The sequence below is a fragment of the Poecilia reticulata genome, chromosome 2 (assembly GCF_904066995.2).
Source record: "Poecilia reticulata chromosome 2, P_reticulata-male-v2, whole genome shotgun sequence".
NCBI lineage: Eukaryota > Metazoa > Chordata > Actinopteri > Cyprinodontiformes > Poeciliidae > Poecilia > Poecilia reticulata.
In genome coordinates, this window is record NC_088831.1 from 14374932 (window position 1) to 14394883 (window position 19952).

A 19952-nucleotide genomic window follows, 5' to 3' on the forward strand; every position below is an offset into this window, starting at 1 on the left:
CAGCAGCCACTCAGATCGTGGTGTGTCCTCCTGTCTCCAGGTGTGTCCTCCAGGTGTGTCCTCCTGTCTCCAGGTGTGTCCGCCTGTCTCCTGGTGTTTTAATCTGTCTCCAGGTGTGTCCAGACTGTTTTCCTCGGTGATGTCACTTCCTCTCCTTATGAAACGCTGGCTCTGCCTCAGTGTGTTGCTCATGTGATTAGTTGATGTTCTCGGGGTTTTCCGTCTCATTTCTTCAGTCAGCAGCAGCAGCAGAGCGACTCACACAGACACACGGTGAGTTTTTATAATCTTTAATCCACTTTATTGATTACAGATTATTGGATTTGATCTCATATCATCTCAATTTGTTTGTTTTGTTCAATTTGATTTAACTGCAGCTGATCTGGGGACAGTTCGGATCGTCGTTATGAGCATAAAGGCCACAGCGGCTCCAAAACCACAGGATCCATAATTTATGCTTTCTAAAGTATCTGAAGATAAATCTGTTGTTTTATTAGATTATATATTTTTTAAAAAGTACTTTAAACATTTTTGCTTATTTGTAGATATATTTAATTACTGCCTCTGGATGAAACCAAAGTTGTTTATTCAGATATTTTTCCTTTAATATAAATGATTTTTTTTGTATTTTATTCCATTTCTACATGAAGAGGATATTTCTGTTCATGTTTTCTAAATAATATAAAGATTTGTTTTGCAATAGGTTCACGTTTTTTTCTCTTGTTAATTAAAGGAGCTGAAGTGATATTTTTTATAGTATGTTCCTCTGAGTTTCTCATAAATAATAATATCTAATTTTGCCCAGATTATTGGGAGTTTACAGTTTCATGTGTTTACTCCAGACGGGTTCCCACAGCTGGCCCCTGAGAAACTCCTGCAGTCAGACCGTAATGTTTGGTTCTGTTCCAGGAAGATGGAGCGGAAGCTGGATCTTTCCCGTCTGTCGGACGAAGAGGCCAAACACGTGTGGGAGGTGATCCAGCGCGACTTCAACCTGCGCAAGAAGGAGGAGGAGAGGCTGACGTAGGTCCAGGTGGAGGTTCTGTTCTGTTCACATCCCGGCTCATGTGACGCCGGCAGGAATGTGAGCGTGAAAGATGCTGTTGTTGCTGCAGCCGATCACGCCGCCATCACACGCTCTGGAATCACAAAGATGCTCTGTTTCCGCTGAAGACTCCAAATCCCATCAGCCCCGGGGGCAGAGGGAGCGGAACGGCTCTGCGGCTCAAATCACATTTCCACTGTGGAAATCAGACCCTGCTGCAGCAGAGCCACGGATCAGGAGGTTAACAGCTGATCAGCAGAAGCAGGTTGAGCCGTTAGAGCAGCAGAACCGGGCCAAGGGGCGGCTCTAATGGGCCCGCTGCCCTGGGCAAGAGCCCCCACTTGGCCCCCAAACTATTAAAATGAAAACCAGTTATCAGATTTTATTTGTTTATTTTTATTTTTTTCTCACTCACTACTCTGAATGTCAGGCCAAAACCTTCAGATAAGATATGTTTTAGAAATCGATTATTCTGACGATTAATTGATTAAAATAATTAGCAGATAAAGACAAACAACTAATAAATAAAATAAGTATTTTATTTAAATAATATTGCTTTCCTTTAGTGAGTTTGAACTGGGTGAAGCTAAAACAGCAGCAGAGGAAGTGGAGCGCTGTGCTGTGCGTTTCACAGTGGTTCCTTTCCTTCCTGCCTGCAGCGAGCTGAAGACGCGCATCGAGAAGGAGGACACGAAGCTGGAGCTGCTGGGCTCGGAGAGGAATGTCTCCGACTCGCTCTGCATCCGCTGCTTGCAGCCCTTCAAGTTCCTGGTCAACAGCAAGAGGCAGTGCCTGGACTGCCGCATGTTCACTTGCAAGTCCTGCAGCCGCTACAACAAGAAGGAGCACGGCTGGGTGTGTGACAACTGCCGCATGACCAGGTGAGACGGAGAGGGACAGGGGGACGGCAAGGGGACGGCAGGTCATAGAAAGGTCAATAACAGACAGAGAGAGAGAGACAAGTCCATCTGGAGACAGGTATGGATGGATGCTATAGTAATGTAGGTGTCTCTCAAGTCTGCTATAATTCTCTGTATTGAATCGAGCTGCTCTCAGTTCTGACTTAACGTGTTGTGGATCAGAACCGGATCGTTGGCCCTGGACCCGTTGCCGGTTCTACGGACCGGGCCTTTGGGTGGTTCAGTTCTGTTCCTTGTGTGCTTCAGGGTGCTGAAGATGGGAACTCTGGGCTGGTACCATGACAATGTGAGGAACCGCTTCAAACGCTTCGGCAGTGCCAAGGTGATGCGGTCTCTCTACAAACGCCTGAACGGAGACGGTGAGTCTCATGGTGACTTTTCTGGATCTTGGTCCGGTTATTCTGATCCTGCCTGTGTTCTGGTTCAGGTGGTCGTGATGATGACACCCAGAGCATGCCAGATGTCCATAGACGTAAGTCTCTCCACAAGCCAGTCCAGTTTTTCAGAACTTCAATGCTGGTCCAGAGGTCCAGCATGTGATTCTCTATGTCGTAGTCCAAGTCAGTTCGGTGTTTCCTTTTAGATGGATACAACGGCACCGAGGACGATCCTGGAGAGGGCGAGGCTCAGCGCTACAAAGTGGTAAACATAAACACCAAGGGGCTTTGTGGGTTCAATCAGAGCAGGAGTAACTGAGCAGCTGTTTCCCACCTAGATGAGGAAGAATAAACGTCTGCTGTCGGTACATCCCATGGACTTTGACTCAGAGGACTACCTTCCTCGTTCACGGCGACCTTCTGAGCAGGTAAATCCTCGGCTGATGAAGACTGCAGATGAGGCCTGGTTCTGAGGAAGACACGTGTTTAATGACGCTGTTTGAAAGCAGATGCAGGATGATCGGTATTACCGGAACGACGGGGACTATGACTACTACACTCACCGAGGGAACCGCAGAAAGAGTCTGGACCGCCACGCCATGAGACCGGGTCAGCATGCCAACATGGCACATGTTCTAAAGGCTCCCACATACTACAGCATACTACACATATTCTGTCAGAGTACACTGTCTGCTGGACGGTTGGGATTTCATTGTGTAGCTTTTGCTCCAGTGTTAGGTTAGCAATTCAGGAGTTCAGAGTAGAGTCCTTGCTGTATCAGCTGAGGCCACTGGGATTTACGGTAAAGATGCCTCAGGGAGCCATCCATGTTCCACTAGGAGGAGACCTTCAGACAAGTCCTAAGTAGCAACTTAGTGACCTTCACCTCTAAGTAGCAACTTAGAGCTTGTCTGAAGGATAGAAACACCTGGAATCCACTAGATGAGCTTTTAGTTGCAAGGGAAAAAGTCTGGACCAGGAGAAGTTGAGGATGTCTTTTAAATCAGAAAGTTCAAATCAAAAAGACCTGTTTGCCCCTTGATGTGCATTTATTTCTCCATATCACTGCATCATCAGATGACTATGCAGACAACCGGATGGTGCGGACCCGCTCTCTGTCGAAGATCAGCTCCTCGGTGGCTAGGCAGCAGTATGTCGACACCTCCGACGAGGAAGAGTACCAGAGGTATCCCCCTACTCACCAGCAACCCCACCACCGCAGGAAGAACAGCCGAGCCTCTTCCCAGGAGAACCTGGGCCAAGCCCCGCCTGTAAGGACACACAGACATTCAGAACCGAGTCTGGAAGGAGAAAGAACTTCCTGCTGACCGTGACATTTTCTGTTTGGATTAATTTTTCAGATCAACGAACTGAATAAGCGGATGTTCGCCATCGAGAGCCTGCTGAGCCGTTTGGAGGAGAAGATGACTCCTGCTGATGACGTAAGACAGGACACAACCTTAAATCCTTGAATCACATGGAGAGGATAATGAATGCTTCAGTCACTTTAGTCTCAAGTCCAGTAAAGTTGCTCCTTCCAACAGGCCTTGACTTCATCAGCTCCAAATGAGGAGGAGAAGCTGAGGAGGAAGTTGAGTGAGCTGGCAGGAAACTTGAGCGATAAAGGCCTGTCGTCAGATGATGAGGCTGGGAAAAAGCCTTTCCCTGGGATTAAAGGGTCTTCTGGCATCAGGGGAGGACCGGTGATCCCTCTGGACTCCCTGAAGGACAAGGAGCTGAGCTCATCCAGCGATGAGATGCCAACAGAGGCTCAAAAGGTACGACAGCAACTCAGAGAGTAGCAGCAAACAGGAACCTGGAGACCAACATCCTGCCCAAACCTTTGCTTTGAACCAAGTAATGCTGCTGCTGAACATTCAGGTTCCTGTTTGTGAAGGTATCAGCATGGCTCAGCTTTCACCGCAGAAGGTGTCATTCCAAAGTCCAGGCCAGCTTATGGACAAAGAACTTCCTGTTAGAGAGCTCAGCATGAAGCTCAGAAGAAAGGTCAAAGATTTGGCATTAAGCATCTCGGTGCATGACGACCTCCTCACTAACAGCCCGCCTCCTGCCTCACCATACTCCTGTCAGGTTGTGTAAATGTGAAGCAGCTACCTGCCTGGACCCCAGGGATGGATGAACGCTGAAATCACCTTTTATCTAAGCTCTGTCCTCTAGCTTGGAAAATTTAAGGACTAATGATACGATTCCTTCACTGTAGGTCTAAGGAAGGACGACTGAACAAGTGCGTTGTTCATGTGTGTATCGTAATCTGTCTAGAGGGTGGTGGGCACCCCATTAGATGCACCAGGATGTACCTGAGTTTCAGTTGGAGAAGTTGTCCAGACCCCAACCCCAGGATCTGGGAGTGTCCAGTCCGGTAGCTGCTGCAGATGTTGTTTTCCAGCTGCTAACATCTGTCCCTCTACATGGCTTTCAGAGATCCACTGCCGCCGCCCTCTGTGACCTCACCACTGAGGTCCTGAGAACCATTAACGCCACAGAAAACGCAATGGTCGAGTACGGCCTCGCAGAGCCGATCGACAGGTCCCCCTTAGTTGGCCCTGATGTAAAGCAGGCCGATGATGCTTTCAGGGAACTTGAGGAAAATGTAAGCTTCCAACGTGACCTGCATGATTCACCCCTCCTCCCTACATCGGACCCATCCCTACACTAAGTTCAGCCCCCAAAACCTCCTCTGAAGCATAACCTAATGTTCGGACTGGCTTTAACCCTCCACTGGCTGCTGTGTGTCCAGTTAAACAGGGAAACACACTGGGTCCAGTTAGGGACCGGTTCCATCAAACTTCTCACCAGCACCAATCACGACTAGAACTCACTCTAACGGTTCCTCTATGTTAGGAAAATGTAGACTAAAGCAGAAGACTTCTGGAACCTAAAGAGGAACCTAGCAGGAATTCAGTGTGTTCCCTTGACCTTCACCTCTGTCGGCTTCATCATAATCACCATCAGCGTCTTGTCCGGTGACCAGTCTGTGTCTGTCCTCCTACCTGTCCAGGTGTACATCACGGCCGGCCAGTCGTATGAGCTGGAGTCTAAGCTGCGGCGACTCGAGCAAAGCGCCAAGAACCGTTTTGGAGGGACGACGGACTCTGAGCTGTCGGAGTTGGAGGATGTGGTGGCGCTAACTGCTGCCAGAGTACAGAGCGCCGAGAGCGAGGTTGGTTGGGGTCTGCCATCTTTGTTTATCCATAACATCTCAGCTTTGACATTTGGTTGTTGGTTTCTGGTCCTTGACTGTGTCTGTTTGCCCTCCAGGTGTCGGACATTGAAAGTAAAATCGCAGCTTTGAGCGCCAAGAAGAAGGTCAGTTTGGGATCAGAAGCTGTCCTTAATCTGACTTTAAGACGTTTCCTGGTCCAGGTTAGACCTGGCTTAATGAACCGACTGAGCTGAATGTGGCTCAGCTTAAGCTGAAGCTGAGCCACATTCAGTCAACAGATGAAAGTGTCCTTCATCATGTGTCCATGTCGATTCTTGACACCAAACTGTTAAAGTCTGTTAATTAGCTCATGTTCTACGCAGACAATGTTGTTCTAATAAAAAGGTTCTGTTCTGATGAAACTCTGCAGGTTTTTGGATCCCATCAGAAGAAACGGACTGCTTCAGACCTGCCCAGTGAGAACTTCTTCATCTTATTGGTTATAGCAAAGTTGCCTATACTCACCCTAAAACACAATACTAAAGTACTAACCAACATGGCAATTAGTGGAAGCTAACCCTAAAATGCTAAGCAATAATTTAGCTCTGCTTTTATCACATTAGCAGATAAGCAAATGTTTGCCCACTGCTGGTTATTGATCCATCTGAAAGGCGCTGATCTCCTCTAACTTGTCGTTGTTGTTGGCAGAGAGTAACGGCGCTCCTTGGAGATCCAGCAATATGTTCTGAACCAGGCCCGGTCTCACTCCTCTTCCTCCTGCACTTCAGCCTCCTTCATCAATGTTCACGGACCGGAACCGGGACACACAACAAATCAGAGGAACATCGAAGTATTTCTGCTGAGCTTCAGAGACCAGAACCTGCAGATGGAGTTTGGTTCTAAGTTCTAGAAGATTCTTCGACATTAAAATTGGCACATAGCTGTGAAGAGTATCTCAGCCCCTCAGATTTCTTCTTCTTCTACTTTTAAAACATAAAGTCCGATTTGGTAACACTTTATTTGAAGGTGTGTGCATAAGACTGACATGACACTGTCAAAAACATGACATAACATCTGTCATGAACACGTCTTTATGAATGTTTATGACTGTAGTCATGAACTGTCATTCGGTAAATAAGGACAGTTTTAATGCAAAGTTGCATTGAAAGTCCATTAAAAATACTAACTTTGCATTAAATTATTATAATTTACAAAATCATGCAAAGTTGGCACTTTTAATGGACTTTCATGCAACTTTTCAAGCAACTTTGGATTAAGTCATTATTTACCGAATAATGACTTATTATTGGGTAAATAATAAGTCATTATTATTTACCGAATAATATGAATGTTTGACAACTGTCAAACATTCATAAAGACTTCTTTATGTTCATGACAGATGTTATGTAATGTTTATGACAGTGTCATGTCAGTCTTATGCACACCCCTTCAAATAAAGTGTTACCTCTGATTTTAAATCATGATTTTACTTATTCTGTCCAGATCAATCGACTCTGAGTGAAAAAGTAATTACAATGTCTTGTGAAATCATTTAACTTAATTCGTTAGTCACTTATTTGGTTCAGTTTGACCAGCCACACCTGATTACGGTTCTCTCTGCCCTCTCTGAACGACTGATGATGATGATGATGTGTTTAGCTTCTGTTCAATAAACAACTCAGAAGTTAAATTTCCTCTCATGATTGTAAACATGCTGCTTCTCTCCTCTGCCGCTGACTGGGTATGATGGGAGGGAACTGTTGTGGCCGCCCCTGACAGCATAGCACCTTAGGAGTTTGCCAGGATACATGCTGGACTGGACCAATTTTCTGGGCAAAAAACTTGAGTATATCTGAGTTGAAATGTTGAAAAAGAAAACCTCAGACATTTTGTGATTAATTTTTGACTTTTCTGAGATTTCAGAAATTTGCTCATTTTTTTTTCTAAAAAATGTCCGATTAATCTAAAAATTGTTGAAATATTTGGCTAAAATTTGTTCTTTTTTTTTATTTTATTTTTTTTACTATCTGCAATGGCCCTAATACGCCGTCCCATTTTAATATTTTAGATCTCAATTGGTCGGAGAAAATGACCTTTTAATACCTTGGTTCCGTTTCCGGTGGCTGTTTTCATTTTTTTTCATCGTCGCGGGTTACAGGGTCTTAATTTGTAGGGTTACTTCCGCCGCGCCGGAGCTCCGCGCTAGCTGCGTAGCGGTGACGGAGCGGCGCCGCGCCTCTCCTCCGCAGTGGATCCGTGTCTCCGGGCTCCGCTCTCGGTGCGGCAGCGGCTCACCTGACCGCGGCACGGCGCTCTGCTCTCGACTGCCGGAGCTCCGCCGCAGCGGCCCGAACTGGGGGGTGGATTAGCGGGCCGACGGGCCGCTGAGCAACCCGGACTCTGATTCTCACCCTGACGCTGGTCCGGTTCGGTGGTCTGACTGGGAGCTGCTAACCGCCATCTGCAGCGGCAGAACGGACCCATCAGCACCGAACCGCACTAACAGAACCTCTAATTTTACAAGGAAACGGGATAATCATAGGTTCTGGAGAGTCCGGGTCACAGGTCTGAGTGATCCGGACTAAATCAGAACCGAGGTGATATTTCGGCTGCAGGTAAAGATCTAAGGGATGGGTCCATCAGGACTCGGAACCGAGACAAGGTGACCGAACCGACGGGTTTAACACTGGAACAGGGCCGTCCTACTGCTGCACCTCCAGAACCGCATGTCCCGAACCTCAGGAGAGCTCGGCTGCAGGTAGAGCCATCCGGAACCATGGGGACCCAGGGCCCGGGCCGGAAGAGGATTCCGAACCGGGACAAGCTGGCTGCGGAGGAGGATGCGCTGAGCCAGACAGCGCGAGAGGTAAACACCATCATCATCTTCATCATCATCAATAAACATGATGGGCTGAGTGGTGATTATCAGAATGATCAGACATAATCAGGCTGATTAATAATGAACAGAATGATCAATGATAAAATAGTCAGTAATAATCAGACTGATTGATAAATCAGTCACATCTGATCTTAACATGAATTAAAATCAAAGTTAAACTTTAACATGAGAATTATTCTTATTTATGAGGTACATCAGGTGATGTTGTTGGATCCATTAAATCTTCACCTGTTTATTAACGGATCTTGAGGGTCAGAACCAGAACCACCTGGAGGCTCATCCTCCTTACAGTCAGTGGTACCTGGAGGACTTTTAAGGGATCTGTGGACCAACCAGATCCAGTCAGTTGGTCCAACAGGTTGGTCTAACCAGTGTGGCACAACCCTTTTTGTCCAACCGGTTGGGTCCAGCTGGTTGGTCCAACCAAAGGCTGAAACCAGTAGATGACCAGTTGGTCCAGCCTCTCAGACCTCCACCATCGGCTCCATAAAGCTGATTATTTGTATAACTGGGTATTAATGAGGCTGATTGGTAATAACTGATGACGGTCTCCTGCTGATACCGTCTGGTTCTCTCCGTCCTCAGGCTGGTTCTGGTCTCTGACCCAGATCCAGTCAGAACCAGCCTTAAACCAGAGGGTCTCCTCCTCCCACTGACCTACTGGGAGCGGCCACAGCAGACTGGTTTTTTACTGGGACTGTCTGACCTGCTTGCTGTAATCCGGTGGAGCTCCAGTAATAATCCACAGCTCAGACAGCATCATCATCATCTTCATCACAGGACTGGAAACGTTAAATTAACAGATTTTACATAAACTAGAGACAAAAATCATTAGAAATCAAATTCACCAGGAATGAAAACAAATAATATATTTATAAATGAAACGTTTCAGTTTAAAGTTAATTTATTCATATTAATAATGTTTATTTGGTGTAAAAACATTTAAATATGGAGCCGCTCTGTCTCCCCCTGCTGGCCGCCGCGGTAATCACACCCAGCCTTTGTGAAAACTGTTTCTTTCTGTTTTCAGTGTGATGTTTGATGGATTATTGATGATTGGTGATATCTGATGATGAATGAGTGTGTGTCCCGCAGGCTGAGGCCCGGCTGGCGGCGAAGCGGGCCGCCAGAGCCGAGGCCCGCGAGATCCGGATGAAGGAGCTGGAGAGGCAGCAGAAGGAGGTGAGCGCTCTTATTCTGAAAACTGCTCCGGTCGGGGTTATTGATCCGACAGCTGATTGGATCACAGATCAGTCTGTCATGACGGGTCAGAGCAGCTGATGGGGTCATGTGGTAGCAGGTCAAAGGTCAGACTGAGAGGATCAGGATCAGCTGCTGCGGTGAGTCTCAATTAAACTTTACAGTTTATGATGAAACCAAACAAGTTCTGGAGGCTCTGGAGGGTCCGGGTCCAGTCACTCTGGTTACCATGGAGACAAAGGAGATTATCTCCAGATTAGCAAGAACTGTGTACTGGAACAGAACCCGGATCAGAACCTGGGAAACCTACAGGAAACCTGGAAAATAATCTGGAGATAAACAAGAGAAAAACTGCAGAAAATAATCCAGAATAATCTGAGAGAAAAGGAAAAAACTCTGATTTTAGACTTAAATTAAGAAAAGTTATAGTAAAACCTGCGAGAAAACAAAAAGGAACAAATCAGGTAAAAATACAGAGAAAGGAAAAATATTAAATCAAATGTTAATAAAAAAAAAACGATTTAAGGAAAACACAGAGAGACAGAATGAAATAATTTGAAAGCAGCAGAAAAACAACAGAAATCATTTGGATACAAAAAAAATCATTTTATTGATTATTTTTCTACCATTTTGGAAAAATTAACCAGAAATTATTTTAAAAGTTGATAAATTTGATTTTGATCAGAGAAAACCAACAAATTGGATATGAATGTTGATATTTATTTATTAGATGGAGCGTTTATTAATTATTCAATAACAACAGTATTTATTCTGTTTTCCAAACCATTCAAAACAGAAAAATCTGATTAAAAACAGAAAATATCAGAAAAAATCAGGAATTTAAAGAAACAAAAATCAGCAAAACTGATAAAAATCTTAAATCCAGAATTTTTCAAGTTCCAATCCAGTGGAACCAGCCTGACCTCCTCCTCTTGTTTCCTCCTCTCCCTCCTCTTCCTCTTCGTCGCCATCTGGTGCAGCTGTTTCACAGCACCAAGGTAGGTCCAATTCTCCTAGTTCTCCCAGTTCTCCCAGCTGCCTCTAACTCTCTGGTCTGGTCTGGTCTCCTCAGAAATATTATGGTCTGGATAACAAGTGGGGTCACATCGAGCAGTGGATGGTAGGACCGGTTCTGTCCAGATGGGCCCGGTTCTCCTGGTTCTGGTGGAACCGGGCCACACACCAAGAGCTGCATGTTGTTGTTGTCTGTTCTGCACGCGCTCAGTAGGGTTCTGATCCGGGTTCTGCATGCTCCGCTCTGCTCCAGTTAATTATTGAGTTATTTTATTCATGTCTGCTGTTTTTTATTTATTCCATTTCAAAATATATATTATTATTGTTTCTAGTTTGTTTGAATTTTATTAATTTATTTTCATCCAGTTTTAATATTGTTTATAACAGTAACTTTGATTTTAGTTCATTTTATTTCCCCTGCTTGCTGTCTGTCAGGCTGTTTGCCCTGCTCTTTGACTGTCAGGCTGTTTGCCCTGCTCTTTGACTGTCAGGCTGTTTGCCCTGCTCTTTGACTGTCAGGCTGTTTTCCCTGCTCTTTGACTGTCAGGCTGTTTGCCCTGCTCTTTGACTGTCAGGCTGTTTTCCCTGCTCTTTGACTGTCAGGCTGTTTGCCCTGCTCTTTGACTGTCAGGCTGTTTGCCCTGCTCTTTGACTGTCAGGCTGTTTGCCCTGCTCTTTGACTGTCAGGTTGTTTACCTTGCTCGCTGTCTGTCAGGTGAACCTTCTGCAGACTCCTTCTTCTTCTCCTACTTTAACATGTTTCTTCTTCATGGTCTTTCAGGAGGACAGCGAGCGTTACTCTCGTCTCTCTCGGAGACACACCTCGGTCTGTATCTCTTTTTCTTCTCCTTCTTCTTCTATGTTTGCTCTCCGCTACAGTGATCCTGTAATTGTCTGTCTGTAGATCTCTGATGATGAGGAGAGAATGTCTGTGGGCAGCCGGGGCAGCTACAGGGTGAGTGGACCAGAAACCAGCTGGAGGTCTGGGTCCAGTGGACCAGAGTCCAGCCCGGTTCCTCTGAATGCAGCCTGAGAGAAGGAGCTGGTCTAGATTAGTGAGAACTGGTCGGAGCTAGTTTTTCTGTCCTGTTTTGTTAGTGGCAAGAACTGAACCAGTTTAAAGCTGTTTGAAGCAGTCTGAACTGGTCTGAACCAGTCTGAAGCTGTTTGAACTGGTCTGAATTGGTTGTAACATCGCCCTGTAGCTCTGATAATCTTCATTTTTCCTCTTCACTAACACATTCTTAATTTCTTCCCTTTTTCTTGCTTCCTCTCCTTGTCTCTTTTCCTTCCTGCCCCTCTCCTCCCAGCCCTCGGACTACGGTGGCCTCCTGGCCTCCAGTTCTCGGGCCTCCTCCAGGGCCAGCTCTGCTCGGGCCAGCCCTGTGGTGAGAGAGTCAATGCCCTCTGGCTCCCTCTGCTGGCTCTCTGGGGAGTTGCAGCTGATGAAGCCGATTAAATTATTTGATTGGTTGGTTACTGATCAGGTTCTGTGTGTGTGCAGGTGGAGGAGAGGACAGATCGGGAGTTCACTGACAAGGTGAGGTCACTGACCCCTGGGCTGGTCAGACAGGATAGAGGCGGTCCTCAGCGTCTCTCTCTTTCTCTTTCTCTCTCTCTCTCTCTCTCTCTCTCTCTCTCTCTCATTCTCCCTCAGGGTTCCAGGACGGCGTCCACGCTGTCTGCCGCCACGCTGGCCTCGCTGGGCGGAGCCTCGTCACGCAGAGGAAGCTGTGACACCTCGTTCTCCGTGGAAACGGAGGCCTCAATCAGAGAGATGAAGGTACGCCAGCTGTCAGCCTGACCACAGATCTGGACACTCCCAACCGGTCCAGTCCGGTCAGAACCAACAAGACTGATCGTGTGACGTGTGACTCGTGCCTGTGCAGGACTCGCTGGCGGAGGCGGAGGAGAAGTACCGCAGGGCCATGGTGTCCAATGCTCAGCTGCACAACGACAAGACGGCGCTGATGTTCCAGGTGGAGAACCTGATGGAGGAGCTGAGCGACGTGGAGGAGCTGCTGTGGGAGGCCCGGCGCCGCTGGGACGACGCCACAAAGGTGAGGAAGATGATGATGATGATGATGACGATGACGATGGTGAAGGTGTTATTAGATCTTGGTCTGATGTCTCTCCAGGAGCTGGAGCGCGAGCGCCAGGCCCACAGCGTCCTGAAGGTCCAGTTCAAGCAAACAGAGGAAACTCTGAGGCAAACCAACGAGCTGCTGACGGTGAGACACACTCACTGGAGTGGCCTAGTCAAAGCCCTGACCTGCAGCCTGACCTTCACCAGGTTGTTCCTGCTGGAGAACCCTCCATTGTTTCTGAATAAAATCAGTTCTGTAGAGAAGAAAGGGTCAAAGGTCATCCACAGTGACTCAACCGAGGGCGTAATTACTTTCTCCATCCTGCTGTATTAACATAACACACTTCAGATTCATTATCTTGTTCCATCTAAACTAACTCTTCCTGTTTCCTGCTCCTAACCTTCATCTTCCTTCTGCTCTTCCTCCTGCGCTCTGCTGCTCTCTGGTGGACAGGAAGTGTCTGATCTGCGTCAGAAGAGCAGCAGCTACCGGCAGGAGATCTCTGACCTGCAGGAAGCTCTGCAGTGGAAGGAGAAGAAGATCGCGGTAGGGCGCTGCTCTTGTTCCCAGAGGCAGAAGAACCAGAACCAGTCCTCTGGTCTTGCTCTGAACATTTGGCCCCAGGACTTAAGATGCATCCAGAATGATGCCTCTCTCTGCTACCATTTGTGCAGAGCCACCTTGATTAAATCAGTGGTAGACGTGTTTGGTGCAGTCTACACTTCACAGGAACAGAGCAGAACCAAGGAAGGTTGTTTGGTAGTTTTATGCCTCTGAGAAACGTCTCCAAGCCGTTTTCCTCTTTGTTTCCTGTTTCCTAACCTTGTTTCCTCTCTAACCCCCTTCACTACCTCCTTCCTGTGTCAGGCGTTAGAGCGCCACAGAGAAATCTCCGACATCGTTCGGATCGAACGCGACCGGCTCACAGATGAGGTGGTCCAACTGCGAGACTCACTGAAGGTATTGGGAAAACCCAACTACAACTTTGACCCTGCAGAGATGCAGACATCTGGAGATGAAGTTCCTCTGGTTTTCTTTCAGTGCAATTGTTTGGTCTATCTGCCAAAGGTTCCTCTTCCACAGGAACAATAGCCTGGAGGTTGCAGCGGGTCCTGAGACAGGCCTTACTGTGGAACCTTGCTGCCTTTAGCAAACCTGTTGTTAGCCTGCTACACCCAAAGAGTATCTTCTGGATGATGAAAAGCTTTTTAAAAAGTTAAACAAACCAATGACAAAGCTCTAAAATTGCTCAATAAAAAATTAGTATTAAGGTTCAGGAGTGGCCCTGCAAGAGTCCACTCCTGAAAGAATCAGTTCAGTGTAGAAAACGAGTTCACTGTAACAGCACACTATGTTTAGAGATTCCCTAAACTCAAGGGTTCCACCACAGATTCAGACAGGAACCCTTTACCCCCATAGAGGACACGCGTACTTGAGTTGGACTCAGTTTGGATGTCTGTCGTACGCCTGAGGTCATGCATCCAATCCTCAGATCCCACTGGTCTGCAACTTCTGGATGGATCCCTGCTCAATCATACAGTAGAATTACTTCTTGGTATGTCAGTAAGTTTTCAAGGGCCTGGCCATAACTCATTCATTTCATTCAGGTGTTTCAGAGCAGGGTTGCATTCAAAAATTATCGGACAGTGGGATTTGAGGACTGGAATTGCGGACCCCTTTGAGACGTCACATTGGCTCTGAGCCGGGTCAGAGTCTCAGCAGAAGTTTTGCAGATGTGTCTCTATTAAGCCACCAAGGAGACAGAAACTGTCCTGAAAGTTACCAAGTCACGACTCTCTGCCCAACAGAACCACGGAGTGGTCGTCTCTCCTGACACCGCCACCAACGGCGACACAGACCAGACTGAGGAGGAATCTCCCTCCCGATTGGCCGAGGATTCACCTCACAGTGGGAGAGAGAGCATGCTCGGTAGGAAGGAGTAATTGGTTCATTTTACTAAAACTTTCAGACATCTAACCAAACCTTTGATTTCCTTTAATCATCACTTCTGGACAGGAGACTAGAGTGCATGAAGTCGATGATTGACCTGAGCATGTCTGGTTTTCAATCAGCTTGTTAACTTGTGGACCTCATCCTGAAGAACATCTGAGCTACTGTTCTCCTGTAATTCCTCTGTAATCCTACTTTTTGATCAACTCTGTTAATCACCTGCTTTCTGCTTTCCTTCCTGAACGTCAACTCTGTTTGGTCTTCCAACGTCTCTTCATGATCTTTCAGGGAAGGCTTCACAGCAGAAGCCAGCAGATGGCAGCAAAACTCCTCAAAATGTCCCCAAAGACAAGAAGAGGTCGCTACCACAGAACATGATCTCTGTGAACGACAAAACCAAGCCATCCAGAGAAAGACGAAACCCAACTGAGAAACATCCAGGCAGAAACCGACAAACACGGAGCAAGGCAGGTGAAAAGGATCCGCCAAAGAAGCTTCCTGTTAGAGCAGATGGAAATGAGGCAAAAAAGAAGCAGCCTAGCACAGAAGATCCAGCTCAGAGAGTCTTCAGATCCAGACTTGTTCCACCGCGACCTGCTAAAGATATTATCCTGGATAACCGAGCCATGGTGTTGGGCCTTTCAGCTACTGAGAAACTGAACTCTCCATCTGAGGAGGCGGTAAAGCAGGATGCCTCTTTGGCTCTGCAAAGTGAATCTTCTTCCTCTGAAACAAACTTTGAACAAAAGCATCTGAGTACTTCAGATCTGGATTCCCAAAGTCAAGATGAAGACAGGAATGCGGAAGACGTTTCAGGTTTCAGTGAAGAAGGTCCCAACCTTCAAGCTGTAGCAGAGTCCAACAAGTCAAAGGTTCATGCTGTAGGTGGTGAAGAAGGCTCCGTCAGGAGGACCGAAGCTAATCCAGAAACCAAAGTACATTTCAAATCTCCTGAGAACCAAAGCATTGGAGAACCACTCCAAAGAGCTGCTGAGGTACACAAAGCTTGCCCTGAAAGCCCAAAGAGAACAACACCCTTTGTTCCTGAACAAATGTGGACCAGCCTGGAGATGACTGTTCAAGATTTGCTTCAAGGACTAGAGGATAAACCAGGGTTTGTGGTAGAAATCTCAAGAATCTTCTCAGAAATCCTGATGTGTCTCCACCACTGGATCTCAGATTTGGAGAACACACTAAGGAACAGAGCAGGACGTGAGTCCTGTCTGAACAATAGAGGTGGACATGAATCAGTGTGGCCATTGAGGGGAACCAGACTCTCTACATGGCTTCTGACAAGCCTAACCAGAGAACCCGCAGAAGGTCCTGGATGTGAAGAAGGACATCTGGCTGGGCGTTCTTCATCACCAAGAGTCAGTTCAGCCAGAGAAAAGATGGAGGACCCATCTGGTTCCTCAAGCAGAGTTTGTTCAACTTGTCATGATCAGTCTACCACCAATGACGAAAGAGAGATAAGGTCCAGCTCAAGAGATGTGCAGCTGAACACTGAGTCTGAAGCCAGTCCACCTGGTTCTCTTCTAAAAAGCATATCTGGAGACTTTGTTTTTGTTGAGTCACACTTTTCTGAATCTTACAAGAATTCAACAGACACCAGGCCTGACAGTCAAACCCATGTTCTGACTTCTGCCAAAGACTCAAAGGAGTTTAGAGGGAACTGCCCTTCATCAGCACACTCCAGTGTTGGACAAAGTTCCTCAGGAGGACTCAAGAGGTTCATGGAGGTGACCGCTGAAGAAATCAGAGCATTGGCTGTTCCTGAGTTGACTCTGGTGGGCCTCCAGGAGGGACGGCGGCTGGATCGGTCCAGTGTTGGTTCTTTTGAGGAGCTGTCGGTTGGAGACATGGACAGCTGTGAGGAGGCTGATGAAGAAGAGGAGGTCCAATTGCTTCCATCACAGCAACAGAACCGATCCACCATGGAGGCTGAGGTCCAGGTTATTGCTCCATCGCTGGGCACCATGGAGTCAGAGACAGAACATGAAGAATCCGGATTGGACAGCAGGAAAAATGACAACACAGATTGCAAGATTTCATGAGCTCAGGAGCGCCCTCTGCTGCTGGTCTTCATGAACATTGAACACATTCATGTTCAAATGTTTATGTTAGAAGAAAACATGTTGACTGGTAGTTCTGGTTAGAGCCAGAAGAAAGCAGAGACTCACATCAGGTGTTAGAATCTGGAAATCTAAATGTGTAGAGTGATCGATGAAGGTTTGGAGTGACCGATGAGAAGGTAGCTTTGAATGTATTGGAATGACTAATCTTCTGAGTATAACATGTAAGTTCCTGCTGAGAAGATGTGTTCCTGAAATATGAGGATAGAAAAGTTTTCATATCTGGTAATAAATGTTTATCTGAATCCTGGAGTTCTGTGTTTCGGTGGTTTTGTTCCAGTCATCAGTAGATGATGTTCTCCACGCCTGAAGGGTAAGCTGACTTCCTGCTCCGTGTCTCCAGATTACATCAGAAGTCCTGAGAAGTTGAGATGAAATGATTAAAAGTTAATTTTTAATAATTCACCATACTTGATGTAATTAATGTTCATTAAATCATATTGTAGATAATAATCACTTCACCAGCTGATTATCTCCACCATGAGGGTCCAGATCTGAAATCCAGTGAGTCTTAAGCTAATCAGTGGCGTTCCTCAGAGCAGTGCTGTTGGTCCTCTTTGTTTTGCTCCAGATGGTTCTCTGACTCCAGGGCTGCAGTCGACCATCTCACCTCATAGACCTTCTGGGTGAGCTCACTGGGAGTTCAGGGAAGTCATTGATTGTTGCTCTCCGTTTTGTTTCAGAGCTGCGGATGAAGAAACTGTTTGATGACAGAGAAGGTTTACGGGATCAGGTTCGATCTGGAAACCTTTTGGTTTAAAGTCTAAAAGGCTAAAACATCTTCTAGAAAATGACGTTAATCTGTTAATGTTCAGGTTAGACTTCTCCAGTCTCAGCTGGATCAGAGGAACGGAGTGGATGGGGTCCAGAGCCCAGGGCAGAACCCCCAGGAGAACGGCATAGACCCTCATCTGCTGGACCTGCAGAGTGAGTTCCTGACCAGGTCTGGTGTTGATCCGCTGCAGGATCAATCCTGATTCCTCTGCTTGGTTTCCAACAGGAGACGCCAACAAGCAGATCAGCGAACTCAAGTTCAAGCTCGTGAAATCTGAGCAGGAAGTCACGACTCTGGAGCAAAATGTGAGCTTTCATGTTTCCATCGGTTCATTTCCACTGGGTTCCTCCAGCCTTCATTCTGAACCTGGATGGCGTTTTGTCTTCAGGTGCTGCGCCTTGAGGGTCAGGTGTGTCGCTACAAGTCAGCATCTGAGAACGCAGAGAAAATTGAAGATGAGCTGAAGGTGGAGAAGAGAAGACTGCAGAGAGAGGTGAGTGCGCCCCCTTAGGTTGGTTTTCTGTGCGGACCGGTTCTGGTTAAAAACGTACGGTTCCTTCCAGCTCCGCTCGGCTTTGGACCGCATCGAGGAGCTGGAGGTCAGCAACAGCCACCTGTCCAAGCGTCTGGAGAAGATGAAGGCCAACAGGAACGCCCTGCTGGCCCAGCAGTGAAGCTTCGTCCTGGGCCGGGTCTTCAGACTACCGGGCCAGGTCCAGAACATTTCAGAGACACTTCTGAACAGAAGACAATCAGGACCAGGTGGTGAAGGAGCTGAAGCTGACACAGGATGCTTAGGGTTGTCCAAAATGTTTCTTTTTCTGAATCCTTCTGATCACAATCATCTCCAGCCGTCAGCACATCAGTCCAGAGAGAGCAGGTTCTGATCTGGTCAGGTTCTAGTAGACAAATAATCTGAAACAGCTCCCAGGCTCCGCCCCCTCCCTGCTTTGATCCAGCCCCGCCTCCAGGGCTCTGCCCCGCAGCAGCTGGTAACCATGGTAACTGTAGACCATGGCACCTTTTGATTGGTTGTTGGAGGAACCAAAGTTACTCTGAAATTGATCCCAGTTCAGTGGTCCTGTTTCTCCTCACTGACTGGTTCAATCCAGTTCAAAACGGATCTAACTGTTTCAAACCGGTTCTAACCGGTTCTAACCTGTTCAAACTGGATCAAAATGTTTCATACCGGTTCTAACCGGTCTGGACCTATACACTTAGTTTAGATGTTGTTCTCTTTTTTTCTCTTCTGTTTTTATATTTTCTTTCTCGAATATTGTTTAGCCTTTTTCTGACATATTTTATATCATTTTAGTTAGTTCTTCATCACAAACCGGATCAAACGGTCTGGACCCTTAGAGTCAGTTTATATTTTAGTTTCTGTGTTTTCCTCAGTTTTATTCTGCTGAAATGTTGTCATCCCATTTCTGACTTATTTTAGTTGATTTCAGTTTTCCTCTCAAACCGGGTCAAACTGGTCTAGACTCTGCAGATTTAGTTAATATTTTGGTTTCTGTGTTTTTCTCCTCCTTTTTCTTGCTGAAACCCCGCTGTTATCTCATTTCTGTCTTGTTTTGTCTGATTTTAGTTGTTTCTTCTCACAGACTGGACAGCCGGTTTTAACCAGTTATGAGTTTAGTAGTTCATCTTTTTGTCCCGTTTTATTTTTTGAAACACTTCTGTTGACTCATCCTTGCTTATTGTTGGAAGTGGATGAACTCCAGGCTAAAAGTGGAACTTTGTGACAAACGTCTCTGACATTTGTCACATTTGACAGAACTGCTACATTCCCCAGCAGGGAATGTAGCCCCGCCTACTTTGCTGTTTAGGAAGCACAGGGGGCGTGGCCTCTGGACCCACCTGACTGGACTTTACCTGACAGCCAGGATGTAACATCAGCAGCTTTATATGAATGAAGGGTTCTGATCCTGGAGATGAACAGAACCGAGCCAACACAGCTGACTGACAGCCAATCACAGCGCAGAACCTTGACGGATGAATCCCCGTAAACCCATCGTCATGACGAAGGTTCAAACATTTTAGATTCACTATTTATTGTGAAAAATAAAACGTTTCAGTTGGAGAGACGTGAAGCTGTGAACTGATTCCATGTTGTTTCATTTTCTGCTTTTAGTTATAAATTTTATCAGCGTCCTCACTGCTGCTCTTTTTTTTTAGATAAACAACCACGATTTAAATCCGTCATTTTATTCTGTCTGGTGAAAAGTGCAAAAGACGGATTATTCAAAGAAGCACAATGATTACATCATAAGACAGTTAAATTTAAACCTTAAAAGAAACCATAAAATGTATTTTTGGTTGTGTTTCCTGCTCTCCTCTGTCCTCAGCTGTTCTGGTTTCCTCTAATTGGACTCACCTGGTTTCCATCT

General features: G+C 46.4%; 2 protein-coding genes across 12 annotated transcripts; both read left to right on the forward strand.

Moving 5' to 3' along the window:
* The first annotated feature begins 95 nt into the window (after positions 1-95).
* mlpha (melanophilin a) lies at positions 96-6458 on the forward strand. 4 transcript variants are annotated; one of them, XM_081613108.1, is made up of 17 exons: positions 96-113; positions 237-273; positions 910-1023; positions 1705-1926; positions 2212-2324; positions 2393-2437; positions 2549-2607; positions 2681-2770; positions 2849-2951; positions 3420-3613; positions 3704-3784; positions 3887-4120; positions 4783-4953; positions 5362-5523; positions 5622-5669; positions 5936-5981; positions 6214-6458. In XM_081613108.1, exons 3-17 carry the CDS (start codon positions 914-916, stop codon positions 6252-6254), a joined length of 1719 nt encoding a protein of 572 aa, XP_081469234.1. In that variant the 5' UTR covers positions 96-113; positions 237-273; positions 910-913; the 3' UTR covers positions 6255-6458. The 4 variants fall into 4 exon arrangements, with proteins under 4 accessions (XP_081469234.1, XP_008434554.1, XP_081469244.1 ...); XM_081613111.1 differs by lacking the exon at positions 96-113 and adding an exon at positions 378-466 and having other exon boundaries at positions 255-273; XM_008436332.3 differs by lacking the exon at positions 96-113 and having other exon boundaries at positions 130-273; positions 2852-2951.
* A 1189-nt stretch (positions 6459-7647) lies between these two features.
* lrrfip1b (leucine rich repeat (in FLII) interacting protein 1b) lies at positions 7648-19663 on the forward strand. Of its 8 annotated transcripts, XM_081612877.1 has the most exons (19): positions 7663-8371; positions 9500-9586; positions 10585-10602; positions 10677-10724; positions 11400-11444; positions 11523-11573; positions 11929-12006; positions 12123-12158; positions 12276-12401; positions 12508-12678; positions 12757-12849; positions 13159-13251; positions 13573-13665; positions 14514-14634; positions 17471-17520; positions 17603-17714; positions 17788-17867; positions 17951-18055; positions 18126-19663. In XM_081612877.1, exons 1-19 carry the CDS (start codon positions 8282-8284, stop codon positions 18234-18236), a joined length of 1608 nt encoding a protein of 535 aa, XP_081469003.1. In that variant the 5' UTR covers positions 7663-8281; the 3' UTR covers positions 18237-19663. The 8 variants fall into 8 exon arrangements, with proteins under 8 accessions (XP_008434601.2, XP_008434591.2, XP_008434584.2 ...); XM_081612879.1 differs by lacking the exons at positions 13159-13251; positions 13573-13665 and having other exon boundaries at positions 7662-8371; XM_008436352.3 differs by lacking the exons at positions 17471-17520; positions 17603-17714; positions 17788-17867; positions 17951-18055; positions 18126-19663 and adding an exon at positions 14944-17039 and having other exon boundaries at positions 7650-8371.
* Positions 19664-19952: the final 289 nt, after the last annotated feature.

Bases quoted from the DNA above. Each gene is read 5' to 3' on its own strand.
- mlpha (XM_081613108.1), top strand. From the start codon at position 914: ATGGAGCGGAAGCTGGATCTTTCCCGTCTGTCGGACGAAGAGGCCAAA. The intron at 1,024-1,704 runs GTAGGTCCAGGT...TCCTGCCTGCAG, and splicing joins AAGGAGGAGGAGAGGCTGAC to CGAGCTGAAGACGCGCATCG. The intron at 5,982-6,213 runs GTGAGAACTTCT...TGTTGTTGGCAG, and splicing joins GACTGCTTCAGACCTGCCCA to AGAGTAACGGCGCTCCTTGG.
- lrrfip1b (XM_008436352.3), top strand. From the start codon at position 8,282: ATGGGGACCCAGGGCCCGGGCCGGAAGAGGATTCCGAACCGGGACAAG. The intron at 12,850-13,158 runs GTGAGACACACT...TCTGGTGGACAG, and splicing joins AAACCAACGAGCTGCTGACG to GAAGTGTCTGATCTGCGTCA. The intron at 13,666-14,513 runs GTATTGGGAAAA...TCTGCCCAACAG, and splicing joins AACTGCGAGACTCACTGAAG to AACCACGGAGTGGTCGTCTC.